General features: G+C 41.4%; 1 protein-coding gene across 2 annotated transcripts in view; it reads right to left on the bottom strand.

Annotated features, from left to right (window-relative positions):
• The window catches only part of RFX4 (regulatory factor X4), an 85,588-nt gene extending 64,002 nt beyond the window's left edge, over positions 1 to 21,586 (bottom strand). The window contains exons 1-3 of one of the 2 annotated variants that reach the window (XM_074220824.1): positions 21,509 to 21,586; positions 17,251 to 17,311; positions 7,141 to 7,264 (exon numbers count right to left, since the gene is read on the bottom strand). In XM_074220824.1, coding sequence (XP_074076925.1) covers positions 7,141 to 7,264; positions 17,251 to 17,311; positions 21,509 to 21,536 — 213 coding nt within the window. In that variant the 5' untranslated portion in view covers positions 21,537 to 21,586. Of the gene's footprint in view, positions 1 to 7,140; positions 7,265 to 17,250; positions 17,312 to 21,480 lie in introns of both variants that reach the window. The other variant, XM_074220825.1, reaches the window with a different exon arrangement.
• Positions 21,587 to 21,899: the final 313 nt, after the last annotated feature.

Raw genomic sequence — 21,899 nt, 5'->3', positions numbered from 1 at the left:
AGGTATGGCAGCTGGGACAGCTGACTTCATTATGGGATGAGGAGAGGCTGAATGTTCAAGAACAGGAAAGTTATAGGGTCCCCTGATTCCCACCCTGGTTAGGCCACATCTGGATCATCTGGGGAAAGATATACTCAATAGCCTTTGGAAGAGGGCAGCTAGCAAATGATGAAGAGCTTTGACATTGGGGAGGTCCCTCAGTAGAAGGAAGTCAGAAAGTACATCTTGGAGAATAGACTTTAGGGGACATGATAGTGGTTATCAATATTTGAAAGGCTGCATATAGAAGGCGGTACCTTTGCAGATAGAGCACTTATCCATGAAGCAAGAAGACCAGAGTTCAAACACTGTCTCAGACACACTAGTTTTGTGACCCTGGGCAAGTCACTTAACCCTCTTTACCTCAGTTTTCTTATCTATAAAATGAACTGGAAAAGAAATGGCCAACTACTCCAGTATCTCTGCCAAGAAAACCCCACATGGGATCATGAAGAACAGGACATAAAAGGTCATTCGACTTGTCCCGGGTGGCCCCAGAGGGCAGGAGCAGGAACAGGAGTGGAAATGGACAAGATGCCAGGTGAAAACGTCCTAGTGAGAACGGTCCCAAAGTGGAAATTCTGAACACATGTCTCAGGATCACCTCTATTGGTGTGTTCTCGGGGGGTAAGGGGTCCTGGGCCAGGGCTACTTTTGGGGCCAATTTTGTACACAGTACATACATGTTGCTTCCCTCAAAAGAACCTGAGCTCTTTGAGGCAGCGACTGCTTCATTAGTATAGTGGCTGGCAAATTTTAAAATTCCTCCATTCCTTTGTGCAGGTGTTCTCTGATCTAGGCAGTGAATTCTTCCCAAGACCCTCTGAGACAGACTAAGAATGCTGGAATAGACTCCTGGCAAACCAAGCCAACCAATATTTATTCAGTAGAGGCTGGGGAGATAAAACCTAAGATATGAGAATTCACAGTCACCAAAGTTACCAGGGAAGCTGCTCAGTTCTCTAGCTCCTTTCTTGCCTTCCCACTCTCCACCCCAGGAATCATCCCCTTCTCTAAACTATTGGATAAATGGTCAGTTGTGTCCCTTAGAAGTGGAGAGAGAGACAATAGGTGCTCAGATGAGTGCTTGAATACTTCTGCTCACAGGAAGTTCACTACCTAACAAAACAAACTATTCCATCTTTAGGCAGTTCTACTATCTGGGAAGGGGACTTTTTATGTCCCTTTAACTTTCTTCCATTGGAACCAGCTTCCCATCCTGAGTCCAGTGGTATAAATCTAATCTCAAGTTTCCCAGGAGCTGGACAAGTCCTCAGAGGTCACCTCATGTAATCTTCTCATATTACAAATGAGGAAACTAGGGTTCCAGACTTGCCCAAGGTCACACAGGTAGGAATTATCAGAGATGATAGTCTGTCTTTCAAAGCCTGCTCAACAAGATAATTTTCACATTTTTAAAATCAGGGATCATGTTAGGGGTGACCCCCTATACATAACTAGGTGACTATCTTCAGAGAAGATGGAAGGTAGCCTTAGAGGGGGCAGGCATTGAGAGCTGGGGGACAGGGAAAGGCCTCCTGCAGAAGATGGAGTTTGAGCTGAGAACTGAAGTCAGGGATTCTGAGAGGTGGAGGTGAGGAAGAACAGCATCCAAGGCAGGGGACATGGCCAATGCAAAGACCCAGAAGTGGGAGAAATTTCAAGTGGCAGTATGACTAGACTGTAGGGTTTGCAGAAGGGGATATTGTAAAAGAAGATTGGAAAAGTAAAGTGCCAGGTTGTGAAGGGTTTCAACAAAGTATTTTAACTTGATCCTAGAGGTAATGGGGAGCCCCTGGAGTTTACTATGGGGAGGGTGGCTCTATGATTAGAGCTTTCTTTTCCCTTTGGGGTCCCTGGAGATGAGGGATAACTTTTTTCTCAAACTCAAAAACATCTTTTAGGAAAGAAACTGGTAGGTAGGCCTGGCCCTGCAACTGTGTGAACATTAGTGAATTCCTTCTCTTCCTGGGTCTCAGTTTCCTCAGCTGTAAAATGAAGCCGTTAGACCAGATAATCCCCCAAATTTTTATAAGTAATAGGGATGTTACACCTATTTTACAAATGAAGAAACTGCATTGGGTATGACCACTAGACTTTCCTCTTCAGCCATAAATAGTATTTGCCCTGAACACTTCAGCTCCATCTCTGTTGTCTCCTTTATTAGGGAATCTGGGAGCCAGATTTGCCTCTACTTTTATACTTCTATATACATTCAGCAGTTAGCTTAGAATAAGAGCTTAATGCTTGATTTTTTTTTCATGCTTTCCTTCATGCTTTTTCCCCCCTCATTCATAATATCAGAGATGAGATTTGAACCTACATCTCTTCTCTCTCCAAGGACCTTTGCCCCCCCCCCCCCCATAAAACACTGCTTTTTCATTTGTGTTTGCTGAAATTCTCCAAGGGTTTGTTTGGTGTGTTTTGGGAGTTTCATCAGGTATCATTTCAATAACAAACCACTTCTACTTGAAATGGCCATGAATGAAATTTCTGATGTTGTCCCAACACATAAAGGGGAACCTGGAACTGGAAATGTGAGATTATCAATTAGAATTGGTTTCTCTTCCCATTACTAAATGTAAAGGATTCATTGGAATCATCTGCTCATTTGGAAGATTCGGGGGAGGGGATGCCTTTTAGGATTAATTCCTATCAAGGTCTAAAAGTTAAATATAAATCTTTTCTTTCGATAGAAAGAATAGACTTTCATAGGAGAAAAAAACATCAGGTAAATTCTATGGCAGAGATCTGACCACATTACTCTATAGCTCAAAAAAGTCCAATGGAGGGGCAGCTAGGTGGTGTGGTGGATAGAGCACCAGCCCTGGAGTCAAGAGGACCTGAGTTCAAATCCAGCCTCAGATACTTAATAATTGCCTAGCTGTATGGCCTTGGGCAAGTCACTTAACCCCATTGCCTTAAATAAATTTTTAAAAACTTAAAAAAAAAAAGTCAATGGTTCCCCCTAGAATCAAGGATCAAATACAAATGTCTTTAAAATCCTTTCAAAGCTGGTGTTGGTGTTGGGAAGTCATGAGTTCAGATCCTGGGCCAGAAACTTACTAGTTGCATGGACCTGTGAATGTTACTCAATTTCTCTGGGTCTCAGTTTCCTCAATCTGTCAAAGGACAAAGGCATCCACGGTCCCTACTCGGGGATCTCTAGCCAGATCAAGCCAGGATCAAATAGTCATAAGGAAAAAAAAACCCCAAAATAATAGCCAACATTTAGACAGCAACTGAAGGCTTGGAAAAAATATTTTACATGCATTATCTCCTTGGATACAATAACCCTGTGGTGTAGGCTCTAGGATCATCCCCATTTACAGTTGAAGAAACTGAAGCTGAGTGCAATTCATTCAAAAAAGAGCGTGTCTTTGTAAGAACAGCTGGCCAGACCCAGGAGACGAGGACCTTTTTCGAGTAGTCCATGACTTGAGCCTCCGTCATTCCAGGCTGAGATCTGGAAGGGGTCCCTGAGGCTGCCTCTTCCAACCTCCTCGTCTTACAGAGCCCAAAGAACAAAAAATGATAAAGAGCAGAGAGGATTTGGACCCAGGCCCCTGCCCCCAAATCCAGCTTTCTCTACCACAAATTTTGTCATATGGACCAAATAATAGTTGAATTCCTGATCCAATAAATAGTCCCTGAGATACCACCATTCCTTCTTGAATGCTTTCATCATAAGCAAAAATTTACAAGTCATTATAAACTCCAAACCTGGGTCCCAAGTTTGACTTCTCTGCAGCTGCCTACAATGGTGGCAGCCAGGGTGGTGCCAGGGAAGATATAGACCGGTCAAGAGTTAAGGGGACCTGGGTTCAAATTCAGCCTTAGCTACTTATCAACCTCTGGTTGTTTATAAGGAGTGAAGTAGAGGGGAAGGTAGCAGCTAGATAATGTTGGGAATAAAATGTTGGATCGGAAGACCTTGAGTTCCTATTCAACCACAGACACATACCAACTGTGTAACTCTAGGCAAGTTACTTAATTTCTATTTGCCTCATATATAAAATAAGGATAACCAAAATTCCTACTACTCAAAGTTGCTATGAGGATGAGATGAGACAGTGTATATAAAATGCTAACTATATAAATGATAATTAGTATTTAGAGTCAAGAACGGCTCCTACTCAAAGAATTGGAAATTGAGTGAATGTCCTTCAATTGCAGAATGGCTAAAAAATTGTGGTATATGTATGTGATGGAACACTATTGTTCTATTAGAAATCAGGAGGGACGGGATTTCAGGGAAGCCTGGAAGGATTTGCATGAACTGATGCTGAGTGAGATGAGCAGAACCAGAAAAACACTGCACACCCTCACAGCAACATGGGGGTGATGATCAACCTTGATGGCCTTGCTCATTCCATCAGTGCAACAACCAGGGACAATTTGGGGGCCATCTGTGATGGAGAATACCATCTGTATCCAGAGAAAGCATTGTGGAGTTTGAACAAAGACCAAGGACTATTATCTTCAAATGAGAAAAAAAAAACCTGTTATCTTATTATGCAATTTTGCTATCACTTATACTTTATTTTTCTTCCCTAAGGATATGATTTCTCTCTCAACACATTCAATTTAGACCAATGTATACCATGGAAACAATATAAAGACTAACAGACTGCCTTCTGTGGGGGTGGGGGAAGGGAAGTGAGATATGGGGATTGTAAAATTCAAAAATAAGTAAATAAACTTTAGGAAATAAAAAGAATGGCTCCTACTTTGGGAAGGACAGAGAAAAAGAAAAAGAAAAAGGGAAGTTACAAAATGGATATAATATTTTTGGTACTCTTATAATGGCAGTTATTTTTATTAACTACAGAAAGTCCCATAAAGCCAGTTTCATGTCTACTCATTTCTTCCTATCAATGATCTCTCAAGTTTGCTCTAAAAAACTATCACCAGTCCAATTTTTTTTCTCTACAACTTAAGAAAAAAATGGCACACCAGAGTTAAAAGTTCACAAATGAATCATGAAGCCACAAAGATCTGTTCAAAGGGGGTCTGTCCATCATTATTCCAGAAGGTTTCCCAGAACAACTAAACCCTTTCTCTGAAGGCAATGACAGCTGCATTGACTGAAACACCCCCAAGAAGGGCAAATGGAGTTGGATTCAACAGGCTCAATTTGGAAACTTTTCATCAACACCTCCTATATTCTGCTCTTAGAAAGACGGCCGGATTTCCAGGGTGTCCTTGAGTATTGGCAAAGACTTCTGCCTGGAACTCTACATTTACTGAAGGCAGCTGGGGTTGAAGGGAAAAGGCACTGGGACTGGTCTCAGACGCTCTGGCTTGGCATTCTCCACTCAACTGGTTGGAATGCTGATCTTGACTTTGGGAAGATGATGGGTTCTAGTCTTGTCTGTTGACTGCATATCCCAGACAAGTGCTTAACCCCTCATAGATCAAATGAGCTAATCAGCTCTGCCCTTGTTCCTGGATGGAGAATACCAACCCCCTCCCTCAAATCCCCATTCCTCAGTCCTCTCAATTTTCAACTTTTTAACTTTTTTTTAAAATTTAAGGCAATGGGGTTAAGTGACTTGCCCAAGGTCACACAACTAGGCAATTATTAAATGTCTGAGGTTAGATTTGAACTTGGATCCTCCTGACTCCAGGGCCGGTGCTCTATCCACTGTACCACCTAGCTGCCCCCATTCCTCTCAATATTCAACCAAAGCAGCCTTTCCTGGCTACGGCTCCACCATTAGAGTGTCAAGTCAGTCAATAAGATACAATTATTAAGCACCTACTGAAGAAACATCCTCTAAACTGATGCAGATTAGCATTGTTTGGGGCCTCTGGCCTAAGAGTTAAGGAAACAAATTTTAAAAGCATTCAATCGATTGACAAACATTTATGAAACATTATGATTTCCCCATAAATAACATTTAGCCCAGTCACCCCACCTCCATATCTGTTGTCTCCTTCATTAGGGGGTCTCTGGAAGCAGGGCCTATCTCTGTTTTTATACTATATATATCCTCATCTATAAATGAGGGGTTTGAACTTGATGGCCTCTAAGGTCCTTCCCAGATTAGGATTCTCTGACTATTAGCATATTGTATAGATATCTCTTCCACTGAGATTCTCCTCTGATGCTTCACCATGAATGGGGATGGAAGTGGGGAACTGGATTATCAAAGACCATATTGAAGTGGTGAACCTCTAGAAGGTTCCCTTAACTTAGAATGGCTTCAGGTAAGAGCTCAATGATGACTCTGTGTCTTAGGACCATTCAAGCTAAGTTCAAAGAGGTCCATCAGTGGAACAGCTGAGGGTACTGGGTTTTTTTTTTTTCATACCAGTAACTCTCTTTTTTTTGCAAGGCAATGGGTTTAAGTGACTTGCCCAAGGTCACACACCTAGGTAATTATTAAGTGTCTGAGGCTGGATTTGAACTCAGGTCCTCCTGACTCCAGGCCTGGTGCTCTATCCACTGCGCCACCTAGCCGCTCCCATACCAGAAACTCTTAAAGATCTCCTAAGCCAAAGAGGGGCTGTGACCTACAATGGTAGATAGATTCCTACCCTTGTGGAATGAATTAGAGAGTTCTGAAATACCTAGATACGTATCCATCAAGTTAGTAAACGAGGTTTCAAAACAATAAAATTGGTTTCCTTTGTAATCCTATGTATTTGATTTTATACACTTAAGAACATGATTCAGAGAAGGGGTCCATAAGGTTCCCCAGATTGCCAAAGGGAACTATTACACACAGAAAGATGAAGAGTCCCTGCTTTAAAGGAACATTCTGATCATTTTCCTTAGTTTGTCTATTAGAACATACCTCTGTGGAGGGGTGATTAGCACTGTTAGAAAGAATTCCCAAATTGATGAGATCCTTTGGGAGACTGGAATATTGACCTCTCAAAACTTTGAGCTATAAAATCAACCAGGTTTCCATTTAGATACACGTGTGTGTGTGTGTGTGTGTGTGCCCTAACATCAATCTTCAACACCCACCACTAGTTTAATGAAGAATGAGAAGTTGCCTTAAAACACACACACACACACACACACACACACACACACACACACACACACACACAGAGTCATCAGATCAGATGTTGGGTTTGGGGACTGACCTTTCCGAAGCTGGCAGCATTAACAGGTTGGGTATCATTTTTCTCGCAGAAATCCAAATAGTGCATGTAGAGAGCGCTCCTGGGAATGCAAACGCCTTCTGCAATCTCATAATTCTCCTCCAACCTAGAGAGACAATGCCAAACCAGTCCGTTAAGTATCATTATCATTTCCTATTTATTAATAAATCCATCAATCTGGAACAGAGGAAAGAGCTCCAACTCCAGAGTCAGAATAGCTTAGGTTTAAACCCCATCTCTGATACTTGAACCATGTGTAGCCTTGAACAGGTCATTTTCTCTGGTTGGCAAAATGAGAAGCTTAAATTGGATGGCATGAAAGGTCACTTCCAGCTCCAAATGATCTATGGAAAGCCAAACAAGAACTGGACAGGATGTGATGGTGTGGAGGGCAATCCATCAAAACAGTGTCGATGTGAGCAATAGAGACCTCGGAGGCCTTCTAGCTCTACCACTCCCATTTCCCTTTGTTTGCTTTAGGCTTTTGAGTAAGATGGGGTCCTGGAAGAGAAATGCAATGTGCATTAGGGGTGCATGCTAGCTACAATGGTTTAGGCAGGCAGTGAGGAATGCTTGCATTAGTAGGGTAGTAGTAGAAATAGAGAAGAGAAGGGAATCTGAAAAGAGGACAAGATTGATATAAATGATAAAGGAGAGGTAGAATGAAAGGTAATACTGATGTTTCAAATACTTATTTTGGAAAATTAGATAAAGGTTTTTAAAAAGAATCAATCTGACAAAGTCACTCTGCCACCTCTCTAGGTTCCTCAAGGACCTTATGTAGCTCCCTATTGCCTCTGAGATAAAAGAACATTTCTTGGCTTGGGCATTTACTATCCTGCACCTTCTGGCTCCAACCTGCCTTCCCAGACTTGCAGAGTATTGCTGACTACGCTAGCCTACTGGCTATTTCTTTTCACTTGACAGATCACGCATGTCCCATCTCATTGCACAAAAATGTTCTTCCTCCTCACCTTGTAAAATCTCCCAACATCCTTCAAGATTCAACTCGTGTTCTACCCTTTGAGGAGAAATTTTTGGCTTTCCTGGGTTGTTAGTGCTCACTCCCCTTCTCCAATGAACTTGTATATGCTTATCTCTTTACATTTTATATCTTCCCTAGGAGCAGAGGGGCAGAGATAGGTCTTGTTTTGGTTTTGTCTTTATATCCTCAGTGTCTACCACAATGCCTGCCAAGTAATTAATGCTCCTTGAATTATAAATGAATGAATGAATTTAGGACCTGAATAGAACATAAGCCCTTTGGAGTTAGGGTCTGTTTGGGTCTTGTCTTTGTATCTCCAGGGCCCAGCACATAGGAGGTGCCTAAAAGATGTCTGTTGAATTGAAGGATGAATTGAGGGTTGTTGATTGGGTGAGCAATGAGCCAGCCTTTACTATAGTGTTGTCTTGGTATCACACTACCTTACCCAGGATAGGAACTTCAAGCTTGAGTTGGACTTCCATTCCATTGGATTTTTCAACCCAGCTGTATCACTTGGCTTCATGTTGGCCTCTCTAATACACATGAATGTACGATTTGGAGACTGAACTTTTTTAGAGACAGAATGTAGTCCAATCATTTTATGCTTTCTTTACTTTTTAATTCAGATAATTCACTACAACGTATTTGGGACTGAACATCCACATGTATACCCAATTTAAAATATTCATTTATTTCTGTAACTAGTGAAAGTGAGTTGACATTTATTGAATACTCTGATGTCAAAACATGGTGCTGGGCTCTATGGAAGATACAAAGTCAAGTAGTATAGAATCCTTGCATTTTCACCAGAAGTTTACATTCCCACATACACTCTATTCCAATAGTTTTTATTTTTTTTATTTTTTCCAATTTTTTTTAGAATCACTTTCCCCCCCAAATGAACCTATAAAGAAGGCAGTACAAGTATTATTAAGCTTACTTCCAACAGGAGGTGTTGTTGCTGCTGCCCTTTGTTCTTGAAGAATACCAGGACACCAGGAAGGTGATGCTGTGACAAGTATATGAATTGGATTTGAGTGAGGAGGGCTGGGCTCCCAGTCTCACTTTCTCCTCCAGATCCATCTGGGTCCAGATATGAATCAGGATGACTGGAGATGGCCCTGATATTAGGCAATCAGGGTTAGGTGACTTGTCCAAGGTCACACAGCTAGTGTTTCCTAAGTGTTAAGTATCTGAGACCAGATTTAAATTTAGGTCCTCCTGACTTCAGGACCAGTCCTCTATCCACTGTACCTAGGAGGCACTAGGGCTCAGAGAGGTTAATATAGAAAGTCATACAGCTTTTGGATATGAACCAGGGATTTCTGCCTGTAGGTCTTCCCTTCCAAGGCCTCACACAGCCTCTCTAATCTTAAAAGGGAGTAATGAAATCAATTCAACAAGCATTTAAGTGCTTGTCAATGGGAACATAGAGGGAACAGGGCAGAAAGAGTAGGAAGAGGCCACAGAGATCATCTCGATTCTAGAAATTCTTCACTTACAGAAGAGAAAGCTGAATTTTTCAAATTCAATCTCTTCAATGAGTTGCTCAGAGAGGAGTGAGTGGTCTGTTGGTGACATACAATGAAACAGTACTTGCCCTCAGGGAGCTTACATTCTAATATCAAGCATGGGTATAGAAATGAAATAGATAAAAGAAAATGAAATAGGTAGAAAAACAGATAAAAGAAAAGACTATCTCTTCTGCCAAGTCCAGATGGCAGGAGAAGAGTCAGAACAACTCTAGGACTTGGGCAATCACAGGAGGAGTCAAATACCAAGGAAGTATTAAGCACCCACTATGCATCTAGGTGGAACACTGGCCTTGGAGTCAGGAAGACAGGAGTTCAAATTGGACCTCAGACACTGATTCTTATTAGCTGTGTGACCTTGGGCAAGTCACTTAACCCTGATTGCCTCAATCCAGTCATCCTGATTCATTCATTTAGCCACTGGACCGAGATGGCTCTGGAGAAGAAAGTGAGACTGGTGGTGTTAGCATTAGCATCCCCTCACTCAATCCAATTTACATGCTTGTCATGGCATCACCTCCCTGATGTCGTGGTCTTCTTTGAAAATGAAAGACAAACATTGTAAGCACCTACTATGTGTCCCATAGGTATTGCACTACATTGGTGTTGGTGATGCAAAACAAAACTGAAGCCTAACATGTCCCTGTGATCTAGTTAAAATGGAGAGAAAAACCACTAATCCCATGAAATATTCTGTCGAACCCCATCCAAAAGAATTTTCAATGACAACATCCATTTGTTGACATTGATTCTGGCATCTAGTTGCGAAACAAGCCCCCAGGATTCCCAAGAAAAGGTTAAATTACAGTATTTTCAGTATCCCCAACAGGAGCAGCCAAGTGTTGTTATCAGATCTGGGCAACTGGTTGGCAGATCCTACGCTAATTAAGCAGTTACCTGTAAAAGTCTGATTCCTCCCCAATAATTCAATTTCTATGCGTGTGTTTTGTCCCTCAGAAAGACTCAGCTTCCATTGGAGTCATTTGGATGGTTTATGATCATTTTAATAAGCTCTATGGACAAATGAATGCAACTGATTTGTAAGGGAAACATCTCTCCTTTGTGAGTTTCCACAGGAATATTATCACGGCATCTTCCCCCCCCCCCAAATTCATAGGCCTTCAACAAAACCTCTTTTCAAAGCCAGAGAGTCTGCTTGTGTCCCCTTGTCACTAATTGGGACGTCAGCTATACTGGCAGAATGAGAAGCTGTTAATTATTTCTCTTCATATCTGACGAAATTTCCCCCTTTTCTCCTCTCTTTCAGAGGGGATCATTAGCTTGACATAGTGAACAAAGCCACATTAGGACCTCAACTTCTTAATGATCAAAAAAGAAAAATCCACCCCCTTCCTCCCTCGGTCCATTTTCTTATCTTCTATTTAACAACTTTATCATATTTGAATTTGGCCTCATCCTATTATGGAAAGATAATGAGGCTACCGGTCTACCGGCTGACAGGGCCCATTCTCCCCAGGATTCATTTTGAAAACTTCACTGAAAGTACAGACGGTAACAGCTGAGAGTTGTCTGAACCTAGATTGGCAATTAAAAAGTCATAATATTGAGAGTAAGTTTTCTCCATTTCAATCTTAAACCTGTGCTTTCCTGAATGTAGTTAAGTATATGTTTAATGGGATGATGGAAAATGTTCTGTACTAGAGCTGGGTTCCAAGCCATCTCCTGAGAGCCAGTTTTCTTTTCTATAAATGAGGGTCCTCCGGGTCCTAGTTACTTCAGGGGTTGGCCACAAGGCAAGCTTCTTATAAATCTGAAGAGACCTCCCCTTCACTGATAGAAATCCCATTAACTCCAATAGCAGCCCAACCTCTCATTGTTAGAAAGTTGTTTTCCCCCTTACATTGAACTGAAACCTGCCCTCTGGTCTCTTCTCTCCATGGACTCTATGGCTTTGAGAAATCTGTGCCAGATGTGGAGCCAGAGGCCTCTGGTTCTACTTTCTACATTTGGATGTGGGGGAAATCACTTTCCCTCTCAACCTGTTTCCTCATTGATAACATGAAGGACTTGTCTCTGAGGTCCTTTTCACCTCTATAGCCATGATCCCTCCTTAGATCCTCTCTTCTGGTCTAAATGTGGCGTCCCTTCCAATACTGGAAACATTGGATCATCTCCCTCCCCTGCCATATCTTCCCTTCTTCAGGATAAATGCCCTCAGTTCTTTCAACTGATTTTAACATGCTTTCCAGTTCTCACCCCATCTTGGCCAATCAGCTAAACTGTGTAAAGAAGAACTCAGGGGTTGCTTCTATGACAGAATTTTATCTATGTGAGGTCAAAACAACAGGTCAATCCAGTAAATCAAAACAATCCATGCAAGGAAAAGTTATCAGTCAAGTCACTTATTTGGTGCTATGTAGACAAAAGCAATTGGTTTCACCTTTTCAATGGGCTCATTCAATTTGATACTGGGGCCATCACAAAAGGCTAGAGTGCAAGAATGGATTTGGACATTATGTACCTAAGAGACATTCTTGGAATTATACACTACCACACTGGTGGTAAACTGGGAGATAAACTCCTTAGTCCCTATCTCCAAGGTCCAATCAACCTCATAAAAATCTACCCTACTACACTATTGCTCCTAGTATCCATACCAGTCAAAACCTCAATGAAACACCCAGTTGCCTGGTCAGAAATATACCTGGCCTAAGGCATATGTTTCCAAGATTTTGAACTTTTTGTTTCCCTAGGATCAGTGGTGAGCCTTCCTTTTGAATTTTTTTTTCTAACTCTGCTCTAAGGTAATTGAATACTTTCAAGGAAAAAGTAGTTGAATTTATCGAATGCATTATTGAATGCTAAGTATACTACTGAAGGAAGGAGATAAGCATTTATTAAACAGTTCCTGAACTAAACACATTACAAATATTGTCTCATTTAATACTGAAAGGGGAATAACTGTTCCCAGACACTATGGGGGCCCTTCCCCAGTAACCAGAGATCCCTCAGTCAGTTAACCAATCCACTAGAACTAATTAAGGACCTGTCCTTTGTCTTCCCTGGTACTATGAATGTTCAGTCAATGTTGACATAGTGGAATAAGTGAGACCTGGAGTATATGATCAGAGGCTTAGAGTGTGAACTGGGAATCAGTGCACAGAATCCGAGTCCATGCAAGAGACTTGAACTGAGGGAACAAAATGGCAGCATGGTAGGGATCAGGAAGATCCTGAGTTCAAATATTTTGCCAGAAGTTTACCAGCAGTGTGACTCTTGGCAAGCCACTCAGTGTTCAGCCTCAGATAAAAATGTGTAAAGTACTTAGCAAATCTTAAATATTATAGAAATATTAGCTGTTACCTCTAGAAAAATCAATGTGTGTGTGTGTGTGTGTGTGTGTGTGTGTGTGTGTGTGTGTGTGTGTGTGTGTGTGTAGCAATGGGGGCCCTAAGAATTCACAGTGATTAAGTACAAAAGTTGGGACAGGTTGGGCTATGTTCTGAATCCACAGAGATACCAATATCAATGAGTTCCCACAGTTGTTTCTAAAATGCAGAGCAAGAGAGAAATTTCTAGGCTCCTATTAGACTCTGCAAGGAAAAAAAATTGCCTTGGAGGGAAAACATATATATATATATATATATATATATATATATATACATATATATGTATATATATGTATGTATGTAAACTGTTATATATATGCATATATCTATATATAATATCTTGACTTAACTATAAAGATGTTCAGTAAGTTTCAGTGAATGAGACAAGATTGGCCTCAAGGCCAGGAAGACTTGGGATCAAATCCACCTTAGAAATTTACTGGATGTGTGATCCTGAGCAAATGATTCCACTGTGGCCGGCACATCACACACACACACACACACAGTAGGTGCTTAATAAATGTGTATTGATCAATGATTGAGGAGGGGGTTGGATCTGATGGCCTGAAACTTCTCTACCAGCTGTGACAGAGATATCAAACACATTAACCCTGAGTTCTGAATTAGATTAAAATGCAATTGAGTAATATTTAACAATAGAAATAAAAACACAATCAAACATGAAAAATATTATATTTTAAAAAGAAGTCAATATGCAGCTAGCAGGGATGCTTCTATATTAGCTAGTGGACCCTGTTTCTATTTGAGTTTGATACCAATCTATGAGCCTATATATCCTCCATCATATTACTTCTCCCTGCCTCAGTATCACTTATCTGAGAAAAAATGAAGGGGTTGGATTCAATGGCCTCTAAGATTCCCTTCCAGCTCTAAATCTGTGATCCCATGAATATCAACTATGAGTGGTGGTTTATATCCATAATTTATTCATTCAACATTCACTCATTTCACAAACCTTTAGGAAGTACCTACTCTCGGCAAAAACATGGTGTTAATCACTGGAGGGAGATGGGACTGGAAATGAGCCATGATCAGTTCCTTCAAAGAATATTAAGTATAATTGTGTTTCTGCTTCTTCTAATCTTAGAAATGGTAAAGCTATCAGAGGAGTACAGAGTGTTAGGAGATCAGGACAAGAGGAATTATTCCAACAGGGGATGTTAGAGAAGACTCTGTAAAAGAGTTGGGGCATGCCAGCAGGAATGTTAGGGAGAAGCAAAGAAACCAAAAATGGGGAGAAAAATGGAAACTTTGAGGGAGTTGTTAAGACTGTCAGGGTACTCAGTACATGAGGGGATAGAGAATGAAATATATAGGAAAGAGTAGTTTGAGACCAGATTATAGCAAACCTTCCACAAAGAACTATACTTTAGGAAGACAAAGATTAGTCTACAGTATAGTCTATAGTATACTAAAGTCTTGAGGAAGACTAGTTGCTGTCATCATCTTAGTGATCTGAGTCTGACTTAAACACTGAATAGATTAACAAGATGCCTTGTGTCAAATGTATTATTTCTATAGGATCCAAAGTCTCGTTTTCAGTTCACCCACCATGTTTTAGGAAGTTCATTGAAAAACTAGAGAATATCCTTAGGAGGACAGATATGCAAGTAATAAGATTGGATACCATGGCCATATGAGGCTAAGTTGAAAGAAGCTTAGAGAGGAGAATACATAGAGAGGACAAGCTAACTTTATTTAAGCATTTGAAAGAATGCCGTGGGAAAGAGAGAGGAAGCTTGTTCTGCTTGGGTTTGGAGGTCAGAATTAGGAGGAGAAGAATGAAAATGGTGGAGACGGGTTTTGGGTAAACATAAGAACTTCCCTACCAGAGAATACCCACCAAGAATAGAAGGGATTCCTATTGCACAAGGTCCTTTCAATCTTAAGAGTCTGTGGGTCTAGGATTCTATAAACGACTATAGTATACCACTTTTGAATAGAGTGTTGAATTATAAGGGGGAATAATTTTACACTTGCTGATTTTTGTCAAGTTGAAAAGGTCCAGGACAGTTCCTCTCTAGAAAAATCTATGTTTCATGGAAAAGATACCAAGCTCAGTTTTCTTCCTGCATAAATTATGGCCACATGAATACAACAAAGGGTTACCTAAATTGGACTTGTGAATTTCTGATTTGGGAATTTGAAAAAAAAATTAGACAAATTACCCTAGGGCTTATTTTTTAAAAAAATCAAGAAAACTCAAACCAAGAAACAATGAATGACCATTTAATCTTCCCTTCCCTCCTTTTTGAAAAGACCATCCCACACTCTGTAAACAGCTGAAAAGGAAAATGTCTCCGATTTGACAGGGCACAATGAATCTAACACAACACGGAAATGCCAGGAGATGTATGCGGGGGCAGGCGAGAGCTGGGGGAGGAAGGCCTTCCTTGATGGGCTGGCACAGAGGAGGCCTGAATGATCTGCCGTTTCCATTTCTAAATTTTCTCCCTGAATAGAGTCTATTGTGTGAACAGGATTCCAGCACCACTGAGCGTCCCCAAGAGTGTTGGGATTTACTAACCCTTGGGCCAGAGGAAGCCGGAAAGTATTGGGCAGAAGGCATTTTTACAATATTTGCCTGTTTTCTTCAGGGAAAACCACGTGGTCCAATTATTGTAAGCTTTCTGGCTGGCATATTATTTGTTCCTTCAATAGAAGGAGTCTTGGGGGAAATATACAAAGGGAATGGGGAAAAGAGAGGAGGAGTGGGCAGGAGAAAGAGTTCCCACCTCATCAGAAGAGCCCACCAATAAAAAGCCAGGGGCTTTTGGGCTATAGTGTTGCAAAAGATGATCAATCATTCAATCAACACTTATTAAGCACCTACTGTAGGGGGAGGGGTGGAAGGACAAGATATGGAATTCCTAGTGAGGAAAATCCCTCCATAGACACAGGTCAGTATCTGTTAAGAAATCCATAGTGGTAGAGAGCTTCCCTGGGGCACAAAAGGGGATGTGATAAAATCCTAAAATATTCCTTCTGTGATCCTCCTGACTGCACTAGGTCATTTGTGTCTTCATCAAATCATGGAGCTGAAGCAGATGATTTCCCTAGGTCCTTTCTATCAGCCTTGGTACAAGGGAGAGGGCACTGAGGTGAAAATCAGGAGACTAGAGCATGAATCCCATTTCTACAAAATACTGTGAGAGTAACTCATTCCCACTCTTTGGAGTCTCAGTTTCTTCCTCTGTCCAATAAAGTTGCTGGAGTAGGTAGCCTCTAAGCTAATTTTCTGCTCTATAAGTGATACATGCCAATAAAAATGAATATACCCATTCTTTTGCATCATTAGAAATCCCAGCTCCTAGCAGTTCTTCTTTAGAGAAGCCTCTTAACAAAGGTCTGCTTCCACAAAAAGTGTTTTAGTTAGAGGCAAAGGATAGGGCAGGGTCAAGATGACTAAAGAAAAAACAACAACCAGAAACAATGAGAGAAGGTTAACCCTAGAGTAGCCCCTCCTAACCCTGATCCAGTAACCCTTCATCCTAACTCAGTGAAAAGCAAAGTTGGGGATTCATCCATCCATTCATCCAGCTATCCATCCATCCATCCATCCATCACCCATCCATTCATCCATTCATCTAGCCCTCTATCTATCACATCATAGGTTTAGAAATGACAAAGAAGTCTTGGAGTTCAACCTCTTTCTTCTATAGATGAGAAGCTGAGAGGTTGAGACTTGTACAAGGTCTGAGAAAGAAGAGAGCGATTTCCAAAACTAGAGATGGGGAGTTGGTCAGGAAGAATCCATTCCTGCACCAGGCATGGTGTGAGCAAAGACACTGCAAAAATGTCAATAACAATAAAATGAAGTGTGGAACTATAGATATGATTTACCTATCACCTAAGGCTTAGTTTATTTTCTTATTTTGATATTGAGAAATGTGTCAATGATGGACTTCACAAGATATTGCAATACTCCAACTCAACTTAAAGTTTAGCATTTTCTATGCAACTGCTCTCAATAAACTTACCTGAGTATCATTAATAATAGCAATCATAACTCATATTCATATGAGACTTGAAGATTTATAAAGTATTAGCTTAATATGCATGTGATTTTTTAAATTTAAAAACTTTCATTTTAAAACCCATTATCTTTTCATTTCAACATTCGCAAATTGGTTCAGCTGGTCCCATGAACAAGAAGATAGAAACATGTTAGAGCTTTATCAAGGTTTCCAAAGGGGAAACTTACCACTGAAGAGTGGCAGGCGTTGAATGGGGTTTGGATGCTCGGTTATTTTCTTTTTCCTCATCTGCGAAAGGAGAGAGAAAGAATTAAACTTGGTAGGAAAAGATGGAGGAATCATGTGTATGCCTACCTACAATTAGAATCCTGCCATAGACACTTTTTATCTCTGGTAAAGTGGGTAGAGTGTTGTAGAAGGCAAGAGGTCCTGGGTTTGAATCTGATTCTTTCTCTTAGTAGCTGTAGGTCACAGCCTCTCTGGGCCAAGGTCTCTTCATCTATAAAGGGAGAGGGTTGTGCTAATATTGCCTTCATTTCTAGACCTATGACCCTATGATATACTAGAAAAGTTAATGAACCTTAACTCAATTAAACAATGACAGAATGACTCACAAGTCCATAAACACAGGCCTCCAGGGGATTCTTCTGAAGGCCCAGGAAGCACACAAGACTAGATGGGTAAGCATCTTTAGGGCAGGGTTTGTATCTTGCCTCTTTTTTTTGTATCCCTAGGACTTAGCACACAGTCGGTATTTATTAAATGTTTGTTGACTGACTGAATTACAAGATACTTCTAATTCCTCCCTGTCTCCAAATGGAATTTTCCAAGATTGCAGATCTCCAGATCAGTTAAGAATTTATCACTCTCTGTCCAAATCCTATACAACTATGAAAGTTCCCCAGTTCTCATTCACAATAAAACATGACTTGCATGAAGGGGATGGTAAGGTCTGTCTAGCTAGGGATCCTAAAGCAGCAGGCTCTGGCTCTGGCCAACGTCCAGCCTTGCCATCATCCTTCCACACAGGCCCCATCCTATGGAACAGCCTCCCAAACACCACAGGGTAGGAATGCCGGACCTAAATGGAACCCTGCTCTTTCTTCCTCATTCGCTTGCTTTCTTTGAATGTGGAATGAATACATATAGGAAGGACCTGCTGGAGCCTGGAGGTCCCCCAGCGTAGGATCCTCCTCCACCAAGTCAGAGTGACCGTGGATTAGCAAAGCATCCTGTAAGGTTGGCGGATCATAGATCTCAAGGATTTTGACTTGTCATTCATTTCAGTCTAGTCTGACTTTTCATGACCCATGTGGGGTTTTCTTAGCAGAGACACTGGGGGGGGGGGGGTTTGCCATTCCTTCTCCAGTTCATATTATAGAAATTGAGGTAGGAGTTAAGGGACTTGCCCAGGTTCACACACATAGGAATTGTCTGAGGCAGGATTTGAATTTGAATCTGGCTACATACTCAGCAGTCAATAGATTGTACTACCCAGCTTCCCTAGGAGCTATCTAGTTCAACTTTCTTATTTTAGAAGGGAGGAAACTGAGGCACAGAGAAGTGATTGGAGCAAAAGTTTAGAACTGAAAGGGAACTTATGACTCCTCTACTGAAACCCTCTTGTTTTATGATGGGAAAATTCAAGTCTGGAAAGATTAAATGACTTGTTGAGAATCATATAGCTAGTAGGTGGCTTAGATGGAATTTGAACCCAGGTCTTCCTGACCCCGTAGACAGCTTGGTGGCACTCTAGTGGATAGAGTACTTGGACCTAGAGACCTAAATTCAAATACAGTCCAAAACACTTAGCTGGGCCACTCAAGCAAGTCACTTCACCACATCCTGCCTCAGTTTCCTCATTTGTAAAATAGATATAATAATGGCACCTCCTTCACAGAGTTCTTGTGAAGGTAAAAGGAGATAACCTAGCACTTTGGAAATTTAAAGGACTCTCTGAACATAATTATGTTGAAGATGATAAGCCTTAATATCTCTGTCTCTTTCTTTTTGCCTATTATCTCTTATAGTCCAGTCGAGATATGAATTGCATGGGTAGATGGAGGACCCAATGTGGAAGAAATCACAGACTCCTGAAATATAAACACGAGTGATGATGATAATTGCTGCCATGATGCCTGACATGGCTCTCAGAGGCTATCTCATCCAGTTCCCTCTCAATTCCCCTCCCAAAGACAGATACAAAGGAAGAAAGGAAGGAAAGGAGGAAGAGAAGGGAGGGAGGAAAGCATTGAATTGGGGGAGGGTACTCACTGGCCCTGTGCTCTAAGCTAGTGCTGACTTTTCCCATGGGTGTTGTATGTAGTGAGAAGATGTACCCCAGAGTGATAGGGGAAGGAGTCAAAGTTTTCGAGCTAGTTTTAAATTATGCCACCTCCTAACTCTGCCATTAACTACCTAATATCACAAGATCTCAATCTTTTCATAGGTGGCACAGTGGGTAGAGCGCTAGACCTAGAGCCAGAAAGATCTAAGTTCAAATCCAGTCTCAGACAGTAATAAACACTGTCACCTAATCCTGCTTGCCTCAGTTTACTCATCTGCAAAAATGAGTTGGAGAAAAAATAGCAAACCATGCCAGTATCTTTGTCAGGAGAACCCCAAATGGAGTTATGGAAAGTAGGACCCAACTGAATGACAACAACAAAAACAACAACAATCTATTCAACCACAAAGGAAAGACCTTAAAACTCTTCCCACCCTGGCCACCTTTTGCCTCTCTAGTCTTATTACACACTGCCCTTCTTGCTGACCTTCACACCTGCTACTCCTCCCACTTCCAAATCTCTGCCCTGGCTGTTCCCCAGGCCTGGAAAAGTCTTCCCCCTCACTTCCATCTTTTGGAGTTCTTGATTTTATTTCAAGAGTCAGTTTTTTAAATCTTTTTTTTCGATGCCCTCAGGAAGATAAGAAAAATCAAATCAGGGTAGGGCTGCCGCTATTCCTTGCTGGAAGGAAGTGACAATGTGCCCATGGCTAGCCAAGTCCTACATCTTCTTCCCATAGTCCCGGGGTAATGGAAACCAGGCTACCTGGGCAGAACAGTCCATCCCTCACATTCTCACCTCCCACCTGCCCTAACTTGATCACTATCCTAACTTCATCATATCTATCTCCTCCCCTTCCTTCATCCCCTCTGGAAGTCCATTCAAATAGCCCTTCCCTCCACTCTTCCTCCACCATCTCACAATCAGGGACACATTGCTCTCTCTCCCTTCCCAAAAGACCCTCCATCCTTGGCCACTCTCCCAAGTATTGATTGTGCCCCTGGACCCCACTCCAGAAGAAGGGGCAGGTCTGCTATCTGTAGACCCTCATCATGCTTACATCACTCGGCAAGTTTTTCTTCTTTGGGAACGCAGATCTATTACCCAATCCAAATCTACCCACACTTAGGTCATTCCTTCTCCACTCTCAGGAACTTAGCACCTAACTCACAGTCCTCTTTTCCATTTCTGTATTTTTCAGTGACTATAACTGAATTCCCCCTCCAACACGCACACACACACACACACACACACGGATGACCATGCTCTTGAGCCTATCACCTATAACTTTATTACTTTCCCATAATCCAGGATTCTGAAATTCCTCTCTGGTACTAATTTCTTGTCCTTCTATATGTCTCTCTGCCTCGTTCCTTCTATTCATTCTCCTCATAACCCTAAACCAGACCTTCTTGCTCATCCTGTTTTTCCAGGCCAGTCCCTTTGCTGGTGCCTCACTTTTCTCCCTTTATTATCTTATATCACATTGGTTGCCAAACTTTTCTGGTTGTATAATCCTTTCAATATAAAATATTTGTAGGCTCAATCTAATCTAATATGTACACAATTTACTTTTAAATTACCTATATGTACTGCTGTACTCATAACTTTGTATATTATGAGACTTACACACACACATACAAAATTAAAGGATGAGATAAAGATGGAATAATACTTCATCCTCAAGTCAGTAGGGAGCCACTGGAGTGTACTGAGCAGGGGAATGACACAGTGAGATCCATGATTTAGGAAAATCCCTTGGATAGTTGTCTGGAGAATTAGAAGAGAGATAGACTGAAAGAAAGGAGAGCCATTAACAAGTAATAGTCTACGCAAGAAGGGATGAAGTACTGAATTAGGAACTAGATGTTCCTCATACAGAGAAGGGAACAGATACAAGAGACATTTTGGAGGAAGAAACAAACAATTTTGTTAAGAGGGAGGTGAGGTGTTGAAGATGAAAATGAAATTATGACCTTGAATGCCTGAAAGGATAGCGGTATCCTCAACTACATTAGAGAAGTTTGGGTAAAGACGGGATTAAGAGGGTGTGGGGGGGTGTAGGGACCTGGGCCACCATTTTGGAGACCATGGCTACAGTGAATCAATCCAACTTTATATTCGCTTTTGCTCTCAGATCTCTTGACTTTTTTTTTCACATCTTTGTACCGTTCTAAAGTGACTTTCCGCCATTCACCTTTCACCTTCCACCATCCACTATCCATCTTCCATCTTCTACCTTCACCTTCCACCTTCCACCAACCACCATCCACGATTCACCTTTCACCTTTCACCTTCCACCATCCACCTTTCAAGTTCCACCTTCCACATTCTACTTCACCTCCCACCTTCCACCTTCCACCAATCACCTTCCACCATCCACCTTCCACTTTCTACTTCTACCTATCATCTTCTACCTTTTACTTTTTACTATCCAACATCCACTATTCAACTAAAAAGACCCAGAAGAAGTGGAGGTAAAGGCAGGTAACTGAGGACAGATGGATTAGATGACAAGACCCTATAAAAATGGTCTCAGGAAAGCTAAAAATCCAGGATGAGATGAGGTTCACGATAGGTGCTGGACA

The sequence above is a fragment of the Macrotis lagotis genome, chromosome 2 (genome assembly GCF_037893015.1).
Source record: "Macrotis lagotis isolate mMagLag1 chromosome 2, bilby.v1.9.chrom.fasta, whole genome shotgun sequence".
In the NCBI taxonomy this organism is placed as follows: domain Eukaryota; kingdom Metazoa; phylum Chordata; class Mammalia; order Peramelemorphia; family Peramelidae; genus Macrotis; species Macrotis lagotis.
This window is presented reverse-complemented; position numbering and strand designations above follow the sequence as displayed.